Source organism: Symphalangus syndactylus, chromosome 7 (genome assembly GCF_028878055.3).
Source record: "Symphalangus syndactylus isolate Jambi chromosome 7, NHGRI_mSymSyn1-v2.1_pri, whole genome shotgun sequence".
In the NCBI taxonomy this organism is placed as follows: Eukaryota; Metazoa; Chordata; class Mammalia; order Primates; family Hylobatidae; genus Symphalangus; species Symphalangus syndactylus.
In genome coordinates this window covers 50,658,979-50,675,685 of record NC_072429.2, presented here as the reverse complement: position 1 = coordinate 50,675,685, position 16,707 = coordinate 50,658,979, and the positions used below count along the sequence as shown (strand labels likewise).

Genomic DNA, 16,707 nt, shown 5'->3' with positions numbered 1-16,707 from the left:
TTCTGGACTAACTGAGTAACTCCTCCATGTCAGTTTTGCTAGGAGATTTGAATTTATGTTTCAGAAAAATGGTGAATGCCCACATGCCATGGACTGTTGAAGTTGTGCATAATTAGCCCAAACTGAATATAAATCTGCAAATGCCAAGCATCTTCTTTTGTCTGGTTTTTAGACATCTTCCATCTTCACCATGAGCTGGGAGGCAGGAGGATAATCTGGCTTCAGGAAGGAAGAAAATGTTTGTAGTTCTGGGAACTCCAGCTCATTTTTACCACTGCCTGACAGCCTCCACAGCAGGGTTTGTTTGAACCCCAAGGGCAAGGATATCTCAGCAGCTTCAGGGAGTGACTGCGTACTTTGGTGAAAAGCCCCAGCGAGCCCTTAGTTTAAGCTAAAAGGTGAGTTTTCCTGAGCTGAGTAAATAGGATTGTACTGTGCTTGAAACTGCAGCCCGATTCTCCCAACTTCCAACAACACTGTGCTTTCTAATATTAATATCTAAGGCCACCTTTCCCATGGGCCATCAATTTCATCTTTGAGCTCAGAGTCTTAGGCAAAAGTTGTTTTTCTTAAAATTTATGATTATTATAATATCAAAGTAAAAGGGCAGGAAGATTTTATCAAACTTGGAAGCTCTCCCTGGATGAATTTCACAGATACATATATGGTTGTTGAAGGCACAAATTAAGATAATCAGGAAACAGAAGGAATGCCCAGAGGCCAGTCTGGGGGCTTTAAAAATACCATTCAGTTTTGATCAGGTGAAAAAGCTGAAAACATTAAAATCCCTCAAAGACCAATCAGCTCCTCTGCTTATGTGGGAAGCACATTGATATTTAAACATGTGGATCTCTGGAATGCTCTAATTTTCAACAGGATGAGTAATGTCATCTAATAAAAGACCAGATTCTAAAGAATCCAGAGTAGATCCAAAGTGGGAATATAATTTACTTTTGCTCCTTATAATCTTAATCTGAGTAGCCACTATGGGTCTGAGGGCTACTGGTGACCACAGCCATTAAACACACTTGGATGTCTATTGAGGAGGTGGCATGAGTTTACTTTTGGGAAAGTCTACTTGAGCTTCCTTAGGGCTTTCATATGCCTTTGGAGTGCAATTCTTCTAAGCTTCCCAGGGCTGTTGATCCCATAAGGTCTTTACATTAATATATTTTCTACACTACTAGTCCTCAGGCACACAGAGGAAGCTCAAAAAATGCTTTTGAAAGATCTGAGTTCCATGTTTCTCGTGAAGACTTGGGAACTGGGTTGCTAACTGATAGGAGCCCTCGCGGTGACATTGTCCCTGCCAGTGGGTTGAGGCTGAAGATCTCTTCTGCTGTCCAGGCTCAAGGCCTGCTCAGGGACTGACTCATGCTTCTGCTCTCTCTCCTGGTGGGCTGGGAGCTGAGGTGGGAAGGGATGGTGGAGGGGATCCTTGCAGCCCTGTGAAGCTGACATCTAGCTCCCTGTCTAAAGAGAATCTGGGTGTCATCATGGTCACCCTGTGGGAACATAAAACAGACATGAGCAAAAAGCAAGGCCAGCAGCCCCGAGAGGAGAGTGAGATGGCAAGACCAGGAGAGATGGGGGAGCTTACCTTCTTGACTTCATATTTAATGGCGAGTTTGATCCGGCTCAGACTTGGACGGTGGTGGTCGGACCAGACTTGGAAGTTCACATCACCATTTAAAATTGCTTCCACCTCTTCTGTGTCTCGGCACAGGTCCAGCACGCCCACTACAAAATCCTTGCATTGCATAGATAACTTCCTGTAATCGTTCTAACAGAATAAAGAGAAATCAGCAGTATGTCACACGGAGCCCCGCAGATTGGCTTGCCCAGCATAGCAGTGTCGATCAGCAACTGCTCACTACATGTGAGCTTATGGAGCACATTGGATGCACTTATGGAAGGCAGCAGGATGTGCTGGGTGCAGAAGGCGGGGCAATTTCTCTTGACACGTGACCTGAAGGACATTTTCTCTAAGTCAGCATGTGCAAAGTTGTGGTCCATGGGCCACCTGCATCAGAGTCACCTTAGGTGCGTGCTAAAGTTGCAGATTCCCAGGTCCCACTCTAGACTTAGTCAGAATACCTGGTGGTGAGGCCAAGAAATCTGTTTTTTAACTTTGCTCTCTAATGATGTGGATGCCTGCCACAGCCCCTCCTGGGCTCTTTCAAAATGGCAGTTTTCTATGCCCAATTCTGAGTCAGTTCTGAGGGAGGAATAATAAGGACATGAACTTTTAAGGCTGATGTAAATAACACTTCGCTCGTTTACCACCAATCTATATTGGTGACTGCTGCACACAGGAATTTTACTGGAAAGATGGATAATAAGCTAAAATTGGAAAAAAAAAATTGCACAGGTGTGCTTTTTTGTGTGCCAGAAAATCGGCTTGTAAATTATACATTTAAAAATCAAATGTAATTTAACTTTAACAGGATCTTTTCTTACTAGAAATCCTTTTGTATGGCAAATCATGGCTCCTTAAATCACCTGCCTGTTGAATAAACATTTTTAGCCCTTGACCTTGTTGTTGTTGTTTCATCTTTTTAATGAGCTGCTTCCAGATTTCTCTCTTCCTTTCCCTAGGTATAGCTGTCTGAATGTCTTTGAGAGGCTAACTTCGTTTCCTAGTGACATGTCAACTTCTCTTTCCCGTAAACAAACTGCTTACGTTCTAGATAATGATCCAAAATGTTGGACAAGGAGTGTTTAATGTTACCTCATACCCCTCCTCCCCAAAAATATTTTCCCTCAGAGGCCTCCTTGCTGGTTTCTTAGTTGAAAAGAGTCTACTCAGAAAGTACACAAGAGCCAAATGTCACTTTCAATGTTAATCAATGTCAACAACCCTCAGACTGCTAGATAGTAGTTGGTAAACAGGACTGTGGTTGTGCTTTTCCAGAACATGGATTCCTCAGCCAATAGGTGGAAGCCTGGCAAACTGCAGAAGCTCAGCCATTTTTCTGAATCAACTTGTCTCCTTCCAGGGTTGCTGTATCAAAATGTCACTTTGCATTAGAGAAAGAGGTAAGTAAGTGCTTGTTTGCTGGGAAAAGGGAAAAGATCAAGAAAATATTTTCAGGTGAGAGTAGCTATCCTTCGTTTTTATATATAATTTAGGTAGAAGAAGGGAGTTTCAGAAATTCTGGGTGGAAAAATGACCTCTCAGCTCAGGCATGTAAGAAACTTTTGAGGTTCTAGGTTTTGGTACCTAGCACAGAGCTGGTCTGAAGTGTTAGGATTGGAAGAGCCATGCTCTACATTCCTCCAACCCTAACACTCACCCATCTGCCATTCACTCATTCATTCATGAATGCATTCATTCACCACTGAGAACCTACTATGTAGCGGACAATGGAAAATCAGTAGTGAACAAGGCAAGTCTTTGAGTAGTGTGAGGGAAGAGGAGGCTTGAGTTCTACCCTCAGATTTGCACAAGAGCAAGGCTAAGTGAAACTTGCTCAGATCTTTTCCTGGCTAATATATTCTGCATAGCACTGATAAGCCAGAGGTAGGAGGCTCAAGGTACACTGGGCTCAGCAACATGGACAAGGTGAATCACCTCACCACATGGACCCATTCAACTCTGGCATCTCCTCTGTGGCAACTCAGGTTCCTTAACTTTCCAACCCCCACCCCGTAACTTTATTACCCCTTTTCTGAGAACAAAGAATCTCTGAATGTTAACGCCTGTTACCAGTAAAACAGACACTGCCCTGTTGGCTAGAACATACCTCATTTCTTGAGGGAAACTCCTGCCTAGAGCTGAAGTCATGGGTGGGTATAGGAGAGAAAGTGAAAAGGACTTGATCCAGCTCTTGTCCCAGGCTCCCCATGCTAGGAGCTAGTCAGGCTGTATTGCCCAGAGCTTCCTTACATATCTGGGTTCAGTGCAGTTCAGAACAGAAGGTGACACTTCATTAGAGACTGTCACTTCCCTGGGCTCTTTCAGCCAGCCTGCCATCAATAGGAGAGGCAACAGAGCAGCCAAAGCAGGTAATTTGCATTTTGCCTTCTGCATTAGACACTTGGGCTGGAAGGCAATAAGCCTTCTGCTGTCTGCAGTTGGCTAGAGGGGATAGAGAGATCCCAGGCCTGCCAGGAAGAAGGAGATGACATGTACATGAATGGAAGCAGAGAGGGCCATTGATGAACACCTCTTGGGAATTGTGATGATTATAATTTATTGAGCCAAACCTGAGCTCATTAGCCTTCCAAGACACACTCCTCACTGTAATTGGAAGGAGAAGACATACACCCTCAAGACTTCATAGGTGCCCTTTACATTTTTTAAAAATATTCCTGAACACTGAGGTCTGCCAGATCTAATGGGTGACAGGTGCTCTACCTGCATTATCTTGTTCAGTCCTTATAAAAGCCCCACAATGGAAGGCTGATCACCATTTCCAACTTCCAGATGAGGAAAGTGAGACCAGAGAGATAAAGTAACAGGCAGATCTATGTTCTTCCTTATATTAGCCACTGATCTCTAGGTCCCTCTCTCACCTTCCTTGGATATTTAGCCTGTCTCACATCAGTCTCCCAACATGACTGTACTGTTATTCTTGATGGTTTCACTATCCTGGAAGATGACCCTCACATTCCCTGCCCTTTCATTTCCTTGACAGCCCATTTTCTGATGACCTTATTCCCAACTCAAACTCAGCCATTGACTCTCTTAGTTATTCCAATAACTGCAGATCCTTCCCTACCCCAACTTCTACTGTCCTTTCTCTAACCACCACCTCCTATATGTCCAGCTCACTCCCTCTGGGACCCCAACTCCAGCAATCCTTTGATTCCACCTTCCCTACAGCCACTGACTGTACCTCCTTTTCACTGTTTTTTTTTTTTTTAATCCACTTTATGTCACTGTCTCTCTCCTTGCAGAGCTGATATTTCATGGTCAATGAAATGGTCTCTTGTCCTTCTTTTATTCCAGTGTCCCCACTGGATAAAAGCCTGAACTTGGTTGAGTCTAACGCTCTACCAGTGTGTTCTTGCCTCTGCACAGTGAATGTGGCTGAGAACACACAGCTGATCATTGTGCTGTCAACTCACTACCTCCAGCCTCAAGTCATCCTTAGTGCTCTTGGGCAGTTTACTCTCCTACTCTCCTAAATAGTCATTTCTTATATTCTTCTTTCCTCAGTCCTCTAATATCTCCTTCTCCTCCTCTCAGATGAGGACCTTGTTTCCTATTTTATCAAGAAATAGAAGTCATCAGAAGAAAAGTCCCACATGTTCACACCTACATGTGTCTCTGCTCCTGCACTCCGTTCCCTCCTCTGGCTGTGAATGAACTGCCTCTGCTCCTGTCCAAGACCACCTCCTCTGCTTATGTGCTGGATATCAACCTCTTTTGGCTACTCAAGGATGTGGCAATCTTCTTTTCTCTCTCCTGAATTCTCAATTTCTCCCTTTCCCTACTTGCTCATCTTACAAACATGCTGTTATTTCTCTTGTTTTAAAAAGAAATTTCTGTTGACCCCACTTCTCCCTTCAATGACTACTCTTTCTGTCTAATTTTATAGCAAATCTCTTTAATAGGGTTGTCTACATTCATGTCTCCATTTTGCCCTCCTCGTACCCTTTCTTGTCCCCTTCAGTAAGGCTTTCCCCTCCACTGACTACTGTGACTGTTCTTGTCAAGGTCATAAATTACGTTCATGTTGCTAAATTCAATGGTTGGTTCCCAGTCCTCTTTTTACATGACCTACCAAGTGCTTTAACATGGCTGATCACTTCCTTCTCCTTGATACATATTCCTCACTTGGCTTCCAGAATAACATACTCTTCTGTCTTTATCTTTTTTCTGAATGACTACTTTTTGCATTCTTTGTTAATTCATTTTCATCCCCTTTACAATTTAATTTTTGGAATTCCCCAAACTGTGTCCAGCCATTGGAATTCTTCTTTTATCCATTTACACTGATTGCCTTATTGATTTTATCTAGTGTTATGAATTTCAATACCACCCATAAACTGGAGAGTCCGAAATGTGTATCTTTCACCCACCTTTCTTCTCTGTATCCAATTACCAACTTTATATCTCCACTTGGATGTCTAATAGGCATTTTGAACTTCATAAAATTAACTCTGGATCTAGTCTCCTACCTTATTTAGTATTCCCTATTCTTTCAGTTGTCCTAGAGAAACAAAAAAAAATCTTGAATTTATCCTTGATTGCTACCTTCCTTTCATAACCCACATATAATTTTGTAGCAAATCCTGCAAGTTCTACTTGCCAAATATATCCATACCCTGACTTCTTTTCACCAATTTTACTATTTCTACCTTGGTCCAAACCGTCATAATCTATTGCTTGGACTAACCCTAGAAACTCCCAACTGGTCTCTCCAACTCTGTCCTTGTCCTGTGTAGTTGATTCTCAATACACCAGGAAGAGGAATACTTGGAAAAAGTAGTCAGATCCTGGGACTTCTCTGTACACTCACTCCAAAGGCTCCCTATCCAAAGTAAAAGTGGGGTCATCAGTCACTGATCTCTGGGTCACTCTCTCACCTTTCTTGGAGATTTTAGTTCCTGTCCCACATCATTCTCCCAACATTACTGCTGTTGTTATTCTTAGTGGTTTCAAAATCCTGGAAGATGACCCACTACCCACACTATCCTCCAGCCTCCCCATTTTCTCCCTGATTTTATTTCCCGGGGGTCTCCCCTGGACTCAGTCTACTCCAGCCACTCTGGTGTCCCTGCTATTCTTCAAACACACTTGGTGTGGACCAGACCTTTACACTGGCTATTCCCCTTGCTTGGACTCCTCTTTCTCCAGATACCTACATGAACAACTCTTAAGCCTTCTCTGACTATCTTTTAAAAAAAGTGTGGCTCCTCCACTCCCTGCTTTTCCTTTCTGTTTTCTTCATAGTACTTATGACTGCTTGATGTACTATATATTTTACTTATTTTTGTATTTATTGTGCATGTCTCCCACTAGAATATAATTTTCTTGAGAGCATGGATTTTTTCTGTGTCATTCACAAATATATCTTGTGATATTAGAACATTTCCTGGAGCATGGTGAGCACTCAGTAAGTTACTTGTTTAATTAACTGGAACAGTGAACTTGCCTAGGATGACACAGCTACTAAGTGATACAGCCAAGATTCAAAACAGGTTGGTCTGACTCAAATCCTGATCTTTCCCTCTCATCCTGTTGCCTCTTGGGGAGCAGTGTGTTTCCTTCTATTTGGCACACTTGAGGCTCAGTTGTGCTGACTCTCAACTAACTTGGGGAAAACAAAATGTGGGTAGGGATAAGGATATATGAATTCCTGACAGATTCTATAGCATAGTCAGTAAGTGCACAGGTTTTGCAGTCAGAAGGACCTGGAATTGGAATTCTTATTTTACTACTTGCCAGTAAATTGATAAGTGGAATTGATAAGTTTCCTATTGATAAAATTGATAAGTGGAGCAAGCCATTTAACTCTTATGCATGGCAGTTTTCCATCTGTACTAAGGTACACACTGTTCAATCATTCGGAGAATTCAACACCAAAATCATGTCAAATGCTCAGGATAGTTGATAATAAATAACACAAATAACAAGATAAAAACTTAAAAACTGATAATAAAAATAAGCATGTAAATGGTAATCTACGTGATTTCAAACTCCTGATCTCTTGCCATTTGTGGTTTATAATTACTGGAGTGGGAGTAAGACTGGCCCATGGGTAGGAGGAAAACAAAAAAATACTGGATAAACTCTTGATTCATCTTTCTTGCACTCCAGATAAAATCTGTAAATTGGAGTGCCTTACAAATGGACTGATGTAGTATATAAGCTTTTGAGACTGAGTTCTTTCCCTCAGCATGATCACTTTGAGCAAGTCAATTTTTCTATTTCACATCCACTATATGGATGTATTAGTTTGTTGATCTATTTACTCACTGAAGGACATTTGGTTGTATCCAGTTTTTGACATTTGGGAATGAAGAAGAAGGCTGCTATAAATATTCCTGTACAAGATTTTTTTTTTTTAAGACAGAGTTTCACTCTATTGTCCAGGCTACAGTGCAGTGGCACAATCTCAGCTCACAGCAACCTCTGCCTCCAGAATTCAAGCGATTCTCCTGCCTCAGTCTCCCAAGAAGCTGGAATTACAGGCACCTGCCACCACGCCCTGCTAATTTTTGTATTTTTAGTAGAGACAGGGTTTCACCATGTTGGTCAGGCTGGTCTTGAACTCTTGACCTCAAGTGATCACCTGCCTCAGCCTCCCAAAGTGCTGGGATTACAGGCATGAGCCACCACACCTGGCTAATATTCCTGTACAAGTTTTTTGTGTGAACATAAGTTTTTTATTTCTTTAGGGTAAATGCCTAGGAGCGGGATTGCTGAATATACAGTAAATGCATGTTTAACCTTGTAAGAAGCTTCTAATTTGTTTCTGGAAAGGTTCTACCATTTTATATTCTACCAGCAAGTTATGAACGTTCTAATGTTCCATATTTTCACCAGCACTTGGTATGGTTAATTTATTTCCTGTTTTTATTTTCATTTTTAGAGTTGGGTCTCACTGTATTGTCAGGCTGGTCATGAACTCCTGGGTTCAAGAGATCCTCTTGCCTCAGTCTCCTGAGTAGCTGGGACTACGAATGCAGGCAACTATGCCCTGCATGTCAATTTCTTTTCTGTGTCATGGTATCTCATTGTGATTTTAATTTGCATTCCCTAATGGCTAATAACGCTCCACATCTTTTCCTGTGCTTATTTGCCATCTTTGTATCTTCTTTGATGAAGTTTATATTAAAATCCTTTGTCCACTTAAAACATTGTTTTTAAGTTATTGAGTTTTGAGAGTTCTTTATATATTCAGGATACAATTCCTTTTTAAGAGATAGGATTTGTAAAAATTTCTCTTAGTCTGTGGCTTATGTTCACATTCTCTTAGCAGTATAGTTCAGAGAGAAAACATTTTTAATTTTGATGAAGTCTGATATGGTTTGGCTGTGTCCCCACCCAAATCTCATCTTGACTTGTAGCTCCCATAGTTCCCTTGTGTTGTGGGAGGAACCCAGTGGGAGATAATTGAATCATGGGGTGGTTTCCCCCATACTATTCTTGTGGTAGTGAATAAGTCTTACAAGAGCTGATGATTTTATAGGGAAAACCCCTTTCACTTGGCTCTCATTCTTCTCTTCTCTGCTGCCACGTGAGACGTGCCTTTCACCTTTGGCCATGATTGTGAGGCCTCCCCAGCCATGTGGAACTGTGAGTTTATTAAACTTCTTTTTTTTTTGTGAATTGCCCACTCTTGGGTGTGTCTTTATCAGCAGTGTGAAAACAGACTAATACAAAGTCCAATCTATTATTTTGTCTATTTGTTATGCTTTTTATGTCACAATTAAGAAATCTTTTCTTAATACAAGGTCATAAATGTGTCCTCCCACGTTTTCCTCTAGAAGTCTTATAGTTTGTGTTTTAAATTTAGGTCTACCACCCATTTTGTGTTAATTTTTTGTATATGATGTGAGGTATAGGTTGAGGTATCTTTTATTGCACATGGATGTTCATTTGTTCCAGCCCCATTTGTTGAAAAGATTGTTCTTTCTTCATCTAGTCTTTCTTGCACAACTGTCAAAAATCATTGACCACATTTGTATGAGTCTATTTCTGCACTCTCTGTTTCCTTGATCTATATGCTTATCCTTTCACTAATTCCCACTGTCTTTATTTTTGTAGCTTTATGTTATCTTAAAACTGGGTACTTTGAGTCCTCCAACTTTGCTTTTCTTTTTCAAATTATCTTGGCTTTTCTCATTCCTTCCCTTTACATATAAATTTAAAAATAAACTTGTTCATATCTACAAGAAGTTCTGCTGAACTGTGTTAAATCTATTGATCAGTTTGGGGAAGAACTGACATTTAAACTCTTTTGAATTCTCCAAACCACAAACATAATATGTACTTCTATTATTTAGGTGTCCTTTGATTTATTTCATTCATGTTTTATAGTTTCCAACATACAGTTTTCACATATGTTTTGTAAAATTTTTATCTACTATTTCATTTTATCAGCTATTGGAAATATTTACAAATTTTTCTTCATTTTAATTTTCATCATTATATATAGAAATACTGATTTTTGTGTGTTGTCCTTATATTCTGTGACCTTGCTAAACTCACTTACTGGTGCCTTTAGATTCTTTGGGATTTTCTACATAGACAAACATGTTGTCTGAAAATATGGATTGTTGACCTTGAATAAACACCTGGTTCAAATGCATTTCTTAAGATGATGAGAAAATACTCAGAAATGTGCATTTACATTGCTTTGAAGATTGATAAGGTTTTCTTTCTAGGAACAAAATTCTGTCAACAATTTTTTGCTGGTTTTTAACCCAAATTAATGGCTCAGAGCTTTTTATGTAGTCAATACAGTAAGCAGTTTTGTAGCATATTCACTATTTATTTCTTGCTGTCCATTCAACAGAGGTATTAACTGAGATTCTTTAGTTCTCAACTGTCTGAGAATTTCTTTTTTTCTTTTGATCCATAAATCTCCCAAGTTTATTTATTATTGAGATGAATTTCCAGCCCTAATACGGAGGATGACTCCAAACCATCTATCAAGACATGTTGATAACTTTAACTTTTGGTGATAGGGCCATTGTTTTGATAACACCAATTTCAGGAAATTATTAGTTTGCTTGACTTTCATTAGAAACTTCAACTCCCCAACTTTTTCAAAGCTATTGACAAACTTAAATTAGAAGAGAAAGAGAACCTCATTACACTGATCTGTCAAAAGTTAAATGAATTTCTCAGACAGATGCTGTAGAGACATCCATACAATACAGGATAATTAACACTCATTCCTCAATGGAGACCTTAGAAATCAGATTTTAAAAGAGTGTGGACTTCATATTCACTTCCCCTCCCTCCCCTTAGGGCTCCAGTTATGGGGAAAGAATGTTTAGGGAAAGCTCCAATTGAAATACTAGTGGAGCTAAGTCAGCAGATGTGTACAGCTGTAAACCTGGGAGATATTTCTGCTTTTGACATTGAGGGTGAGTTTGTTTAAGAAATGGTTGCATTAACAGTTTACGATAAAAGTGTTTAAAACATTTTAATATTTCATTAAATTTTCACAACTATTCTGTAGAGCTGATAGTATTATTATCCCTAAATAAGAAGACTGAAAGTTGACCACTGGATTGAGCAAATTGGAAGTCGTTGATCACCTTGACTGGAGCAGTTATGGAAGAGTGGAGGACATGCCTGGAGAGAGCTAAAAGAGCAGGAGAAGAGGTATTGTGCCACTGATATTGACAGGTCTTTTAAGGAATTTTATTGCAAAAGAGAGCAGAGTAATGGAAAAGTAGCTGATGTGAGAAGTAGGGTCAAGAGAAGCTTGTTTTTTCCCTTCTTCCCTCTCTTCCCTTTCTCCTTCCTTCCTCCCTTCCTTTCTTTCTTCCTTCCTCCTCCTTATAGGAGAAACGATGATATTTTGTATGCTGATGGGAATTTTCTAGTAGGTAGATACACTGATCATTGTGTATGATATCAGTAGATCATTACATTTATCCAGTAGTTCAGAAGCATATATGAGGGAGGATTGAACATAGTGTATTGAGGCAGGAGAACAGGGTCTGGAGGCAGGGAACTTAAGGCCAATTCGTGCTGAATCAAGGAAAACACCAAGATCTAGCGGCAGATAATCAGAGGCCAATTTGTGCTGACTTCCTAAAAGAAAAATCACCAAGGTCTGGGGACAGGGAATCTCAGGCCAATTTGTGCTGACTTCCCAAAGCTGGATCAAAAGTAAAACACCTGGGTCTGGGGGCAGAAAACCTAAAGCTTCTTAAAGCTAAACCAAAAGGAAAAACCCCATCTCCCCACCTGAGTAACAAAGGATCAAAGGCTACTCTCCCTACAACCCTCGTCCTTCCACCAGTGTCAGATGGAAAGGGAGAGTGCCTGGGATTGATTGCAGGCCAAGCCGGGACCATCTCTTCATCTACAGGGCACCAATTCACATCAGCCTTTAATTAGCCACAGACCAAATCCTTCATGCAGGTAAGGGGCAGCTGGTAAGAACAGAAAACTGAGTGCTTAAAACCCAGAAAACTTTGTAACTGGGCCCTTGAGTCACTTGCTCAGGCCCATGCCCACCTTGTGGAGTGCTTTCTCGCTTTGATAAATTGCTTTCACTGCTTCATGCCCGTGTTTCTTTCCTCTGCTACTTTATGCATTTTGTTCAATTCTTTGTTCAAAATGCCAAGGACCTGGACAACCCATAGTCAAGACCCTCCACCAGTAACAGTATGAGTAGAGGAATACATGTATGTAGAATCACATATGGTTTAGCTACAGTAATAGGAGGAAAGGTCAGTATGTAGGTGAGGCTGCTATTCGGTGGGTGCAAGGATGGTGGGGTCTTGTAGACATTTTCCTCCTGTTGCTTCAATTTTTTCTTTCAGTGCAATATAAATAAAAATTATCAGCTGAAAGTAAGAATAGGGGAAGAGGTAGCGGAAGATTGGGGAGAGGAGAGAGTAGATCTGAAATAGCTTTTAGGAGAAGATGAGAAGACATGGATTAGAAAAACCGGATATGATTGCTGGAGAACAATAGAGCCCATTTGAAGTTCGTGGTCATAAATTTAGAATGAGGTCAGTTAATGTGGTTGTTTTTTTTCCTAACCACACTCACCTTCCTGGGTGCTAGCATAGAGCAGATAGAGAATTATATTTTACCAGGTTTGTGTTTTTGCCAAAGAGTGCAACAAGTCAAGAGAGGGGCAGAGGAGCTGAAATGTACCCGAGGGAGTGATCACAGTGACAGTTCATGGAATTGGAGCTGATATGAAAGGAAGACAGGACTTTGATGGGGAGAGGGAAAGTGAAAAGATGGCTTGATCAGTTCTGAGGTTAGAAGACCTGGGGGGGAGGCGAAAGATTGACAGAGTTGAGACATTCAAGGGAGATGGAAAAACTGGAGTCAGAGAGTGTGATGTGCAATGCTTAGATAATGGAGGGTTTGCATTTATTGATCACGGCAAGTGTTGGCTCACGTAGGCTCTCGATGACTAAGGTACAGAGGAGGTTAAGACCGCTAGAGGAGGTAAGTCCATAAAACTGAGCCAGCGTGTTGGAAGGATGACCTGTGTATATATTGAGGTGCCAAGAATTTAAACAGCAAGAACCAAAATTGTGATAGAGTGACCCATTGTTGCAGACTACAACAATGAGAGATAATGGCGGATACATAATATGTTAAAATATAATTCAAAGATAGATGTTCTTAGAGAGGAGAGAAAGGAGAAGAAGAGAAACTTCTTTCTTGGAATTGGCAAGAAACAGCAAGGGGGATGCCCACCCCATCTCCAGGCCCAGTGCCCTGAAGATTGGGAGCAAAACCACCTCCACTTGAAAGCGCTGCAGGAATGGTGTGTCCTCAGGGCAGCCAGTCTTTAGAGAGAGTAAGAAGGTGGCACATCGCTCAGAGGAGGGGTTCAGTGATGGGGGCTTTGCTGAGGAGGGACTGTGACTTGCATAGCATGAAATAGGAGAGCATCTGGAGATGAAAAGGAAGGTATGAGGATGGAGGAAGGGGTCTGACAGCCTTCTGGAGAATCACGTGCAGGTTCTGAGGGGTGACTTGCGAGACAGTGGCTTCCCCTGGTGAGGACCTACAGAGGGATTAAAACATGTAATTACAGGATGTTGAGAGGATTCAATGCGGTGAAGTGGGGAAGCACACAGCCCAATGCTGGGCACACAGGTCACCTTCAGTACCTTTTGGCTAACACAGGACTTAGAAGTTGCATCTTGCCCGAGTGTTTTCTTTCTGCACATCCCCAACTCAGCTGATGGGTAAGAAAGCTCTGGATGTTAAAATTTAACACACATGGCTGAATTTTTATTAATTAAAACTGGAATCATTAAAACAATTAATAGATGTGAAATACTGGGTAAGAACCTGAGCCTAGTGCTCATTATGGCAGATGAAAATTGAAAAGCTTCAATCCATGTTTTAGCTTCCATGGATACAATTAATTGTTTCATTAACCTTCACCGTATCAATAAACTCACGCTCCAAAGGATCAAGGCAAGTACCCTTTGGCATTTCATCTCCATTTAGGAATGCAGATCCAAGAAGGTGGTTCAAGTTTAGTGCAGAGACCGACAGCATTTCTCGCCTCAGCTTTCTCAGGGGGATTTAGGCAACTCCTGGGTCCTCAGGGTCCAGGGTTCTGCCCCAAGGGTGGAGCAGGGTAGGGCTGGCTCTTCATCTTAGTGATCCCCTGAGAGGTCTGACTCTCCAACTCTGCCACTGGTTACCCGCTGCCTCCCTGACTTTATACGCTCTGTGCAGGAGGCTTTCCTTTATTAATCCCAAACATACTCCCTGCTTTTCCAAAGGGATCTCTGTGTCCTAAGTGTTTCAGCATTCAGGAAAGTTGGCTGTGCATTGGTGATCTTAGAATTTTCATCACAGGCCTGATCAGTCTTTGCATGAGAAGGATGACTGGGTGGTCAGTATTTGGGTTCAAATCACAGCTCTGCTGCATCATGGCTGTATGATTTTGAGTGTATAACTTAATCTCTCCGTGTGCTCTAATTTAATCTGCATAATGGGGCTGATAATGCCATCTACTTTATAGAGTTGTTGCAAGGAGCAAACTGAAAAAGATAACCCAAATAAGGTGCTTCACACAATATGTGGGAAGTATTGACCAATATTATGATGACCTAGAGTGTATAGGTTAGTAGAGAGCATAAGCACAGATAATTTGTCTATTTGGGGGTTGATCTTCAAGTGCCTCATCTAACAAAGCTGGCAAACCTCCTCATTGGATTTATTTCCAGAGCTTCACCCTGTGTGAGTCCCAAGGTAGAAGGTGCAGGCAGCAGGGAAGAAGTCTGGGGCACAGAAATTGGAGCAGGGTCCTGCTCACTTACCCCTCAAGTGCAGGTGCCTGGACCCTGAGCACTGAGTCTGTAGGTCACTGTGCACCACCTTCCTCAGCCAGGCAGTACTGACAGTGCTTCCGCTGGCACATTGGTCTCCAATCTGGTTTTTGGTTTACTTAATTGTCAGCTACTGACATTGTGAGGGGCCCATAGCACATTGACATGGCATTTGTGAAATCCCAGAAGTAATGGATTGCTCTGCTTGTTGTTTTTTTTTTTTTTTTTTTTTTTTTTATTATACTTTAGGTTTTAGGGTACATGTGCACAATGTGCAGGTTTGTTACATATGTATCCATGTGCCATGTTGATTTCCTGCACCCATTAACTCGTCATTTAGCATTAGGTATATCTCCTAATGCTGTCCCTCCCCCCTCCCCGCACCCCACAACAGTCCCCGGAGTGTGATGTTCCCCTTCCTGTGTCCATGAGTTCTCATTGTTCAATTCCCACCTATGAGTGAGAACATGCGGTGTTTGGTTTTTTGTCCTTGCAATAGTTTACTGAGAATGATGTTTTCCAGTTTCATCCATGTCCCTACAAAGGACACGAACTCATCATTTTTTATGGCTGCATAGTATTCCATGGTGTATATGTGCCACATTTTCTTAATCCAGTCTATTGTTGTTGGACATTTGGGTTGCTTCCAACTCTTTGCTATTGTGAATAGTGCCGCAATAAACATACGTGTGCATGTGTCTTTATAGCAGCATGATTTATAGTCCTTTGGGTATATACCCAGTAATGGGATGGCTGGGTCAGATGGTATTTCTAGTTCTAGATCCCTGAGGAATCGCCACACTGACTTCCACAATGGTTGAACTAGTTTACAGTCCCACCAACAGTGTAAAAGTGTTCCTATTTCTCCACATCCTTTCCAGCACCTGTTGTTTCCTGCTTTTTTAATGATGGCCATTCTAACTGGTGTGAGATGGTATCTCACTGTGGTTTTGATTTGCATTTCTCTGATGGCCAGTGATGATGAGCATTTCTTCATGTGTTTTTTTGGCTGCATAAATGTCTTCTTTTGAGAAGTGTCTGTTCATGTCCTTTGCCCACTTTTTGATGGGGTTGTTTGTTTTTTTCTTGTAAATTTGTTTGAGTTCATTGTAGATTCTGGATATTAGCCCTTTGTCAGATGAGTAGGTTGCAAAAATTTTCTCCCATTCTGTAGGTTGCCTGTTCACTCTGATGGTAGTTTCTTTTGCTGTGCAGAAGCTCTTTAGTTTAATTAGATCCCATTTGTCAATTTTGACTTTTGTTGCCATTGCTTTTGGTGTTTTAGACATGAAGTCCTTGCCCACGCCTATGTCCTGAATGGTATTGCCTAGGTTTTCTTCTAGGGTTTTTATGGTTTTAGGTGTAACATTTAAGTCTTTAATCCATCTTGAATTAATTTTTGTATAAGGTGTAAGGAAGGGATCCAGTTTCAGCTTTCTACATATGACTAGCCAGTTTTCCCAGCACCATTTATTAAATAGGGAATCCTTTCCCCATTTCTTGTTTTTGTCAGGTTTGTCAAAGATCAGATAGTTGTAGATATGCGGCATCATTTCTGAGGGCTCTGTTCTGTTCCATTGATCTATGTCTCTGTTGTGGTACCAGTACCATGCTGTTTTGGTTACTGTAGCCTTGTAGTATAGTTTGAAGTCAGGTAGCGTGATGCCTTCAGCTTTGTTCTTTTGGCTTAGGATTGACTTGGCGATGCGCACTCTTTTTTGGTTCCATACTAATTTTAAGTAGTTTTTT

The 16,707-nt window shown here is 41.2% G+C and overlaps 1 protein-coding gene across 4 annotated transcripts in view; it reads right to left on the bottom strand.

Moving 5' to 3' along the window:
* Nucleotides 1–16,707, bottom strand: part of TRPC7 (transient receptor potential cation channel subfamily C member 7) — a 191,095-nt gene that overhangs the window by 97,688 nt on the left and 76,700 nt on the right. For 2 of the 4 annotated variants that reach the window (XM_055286156.2, XM_055286157.2), the window contains exon 3: nucleotides 1,601–1,783. The exons of the other annotated variants lie outside the window; for them this stretch is intronic. In XM_055286156.2, the coding sequence (XP_055142131.1) occupies nucleotides 1,601–1,783 (183 nt within the window). The remainder of the gene's footprint in view (nucleotides 1–1,600; nucleotides 1,784–16,707) is intronic. 4 annotated transcript variants of the gene reach the window in all.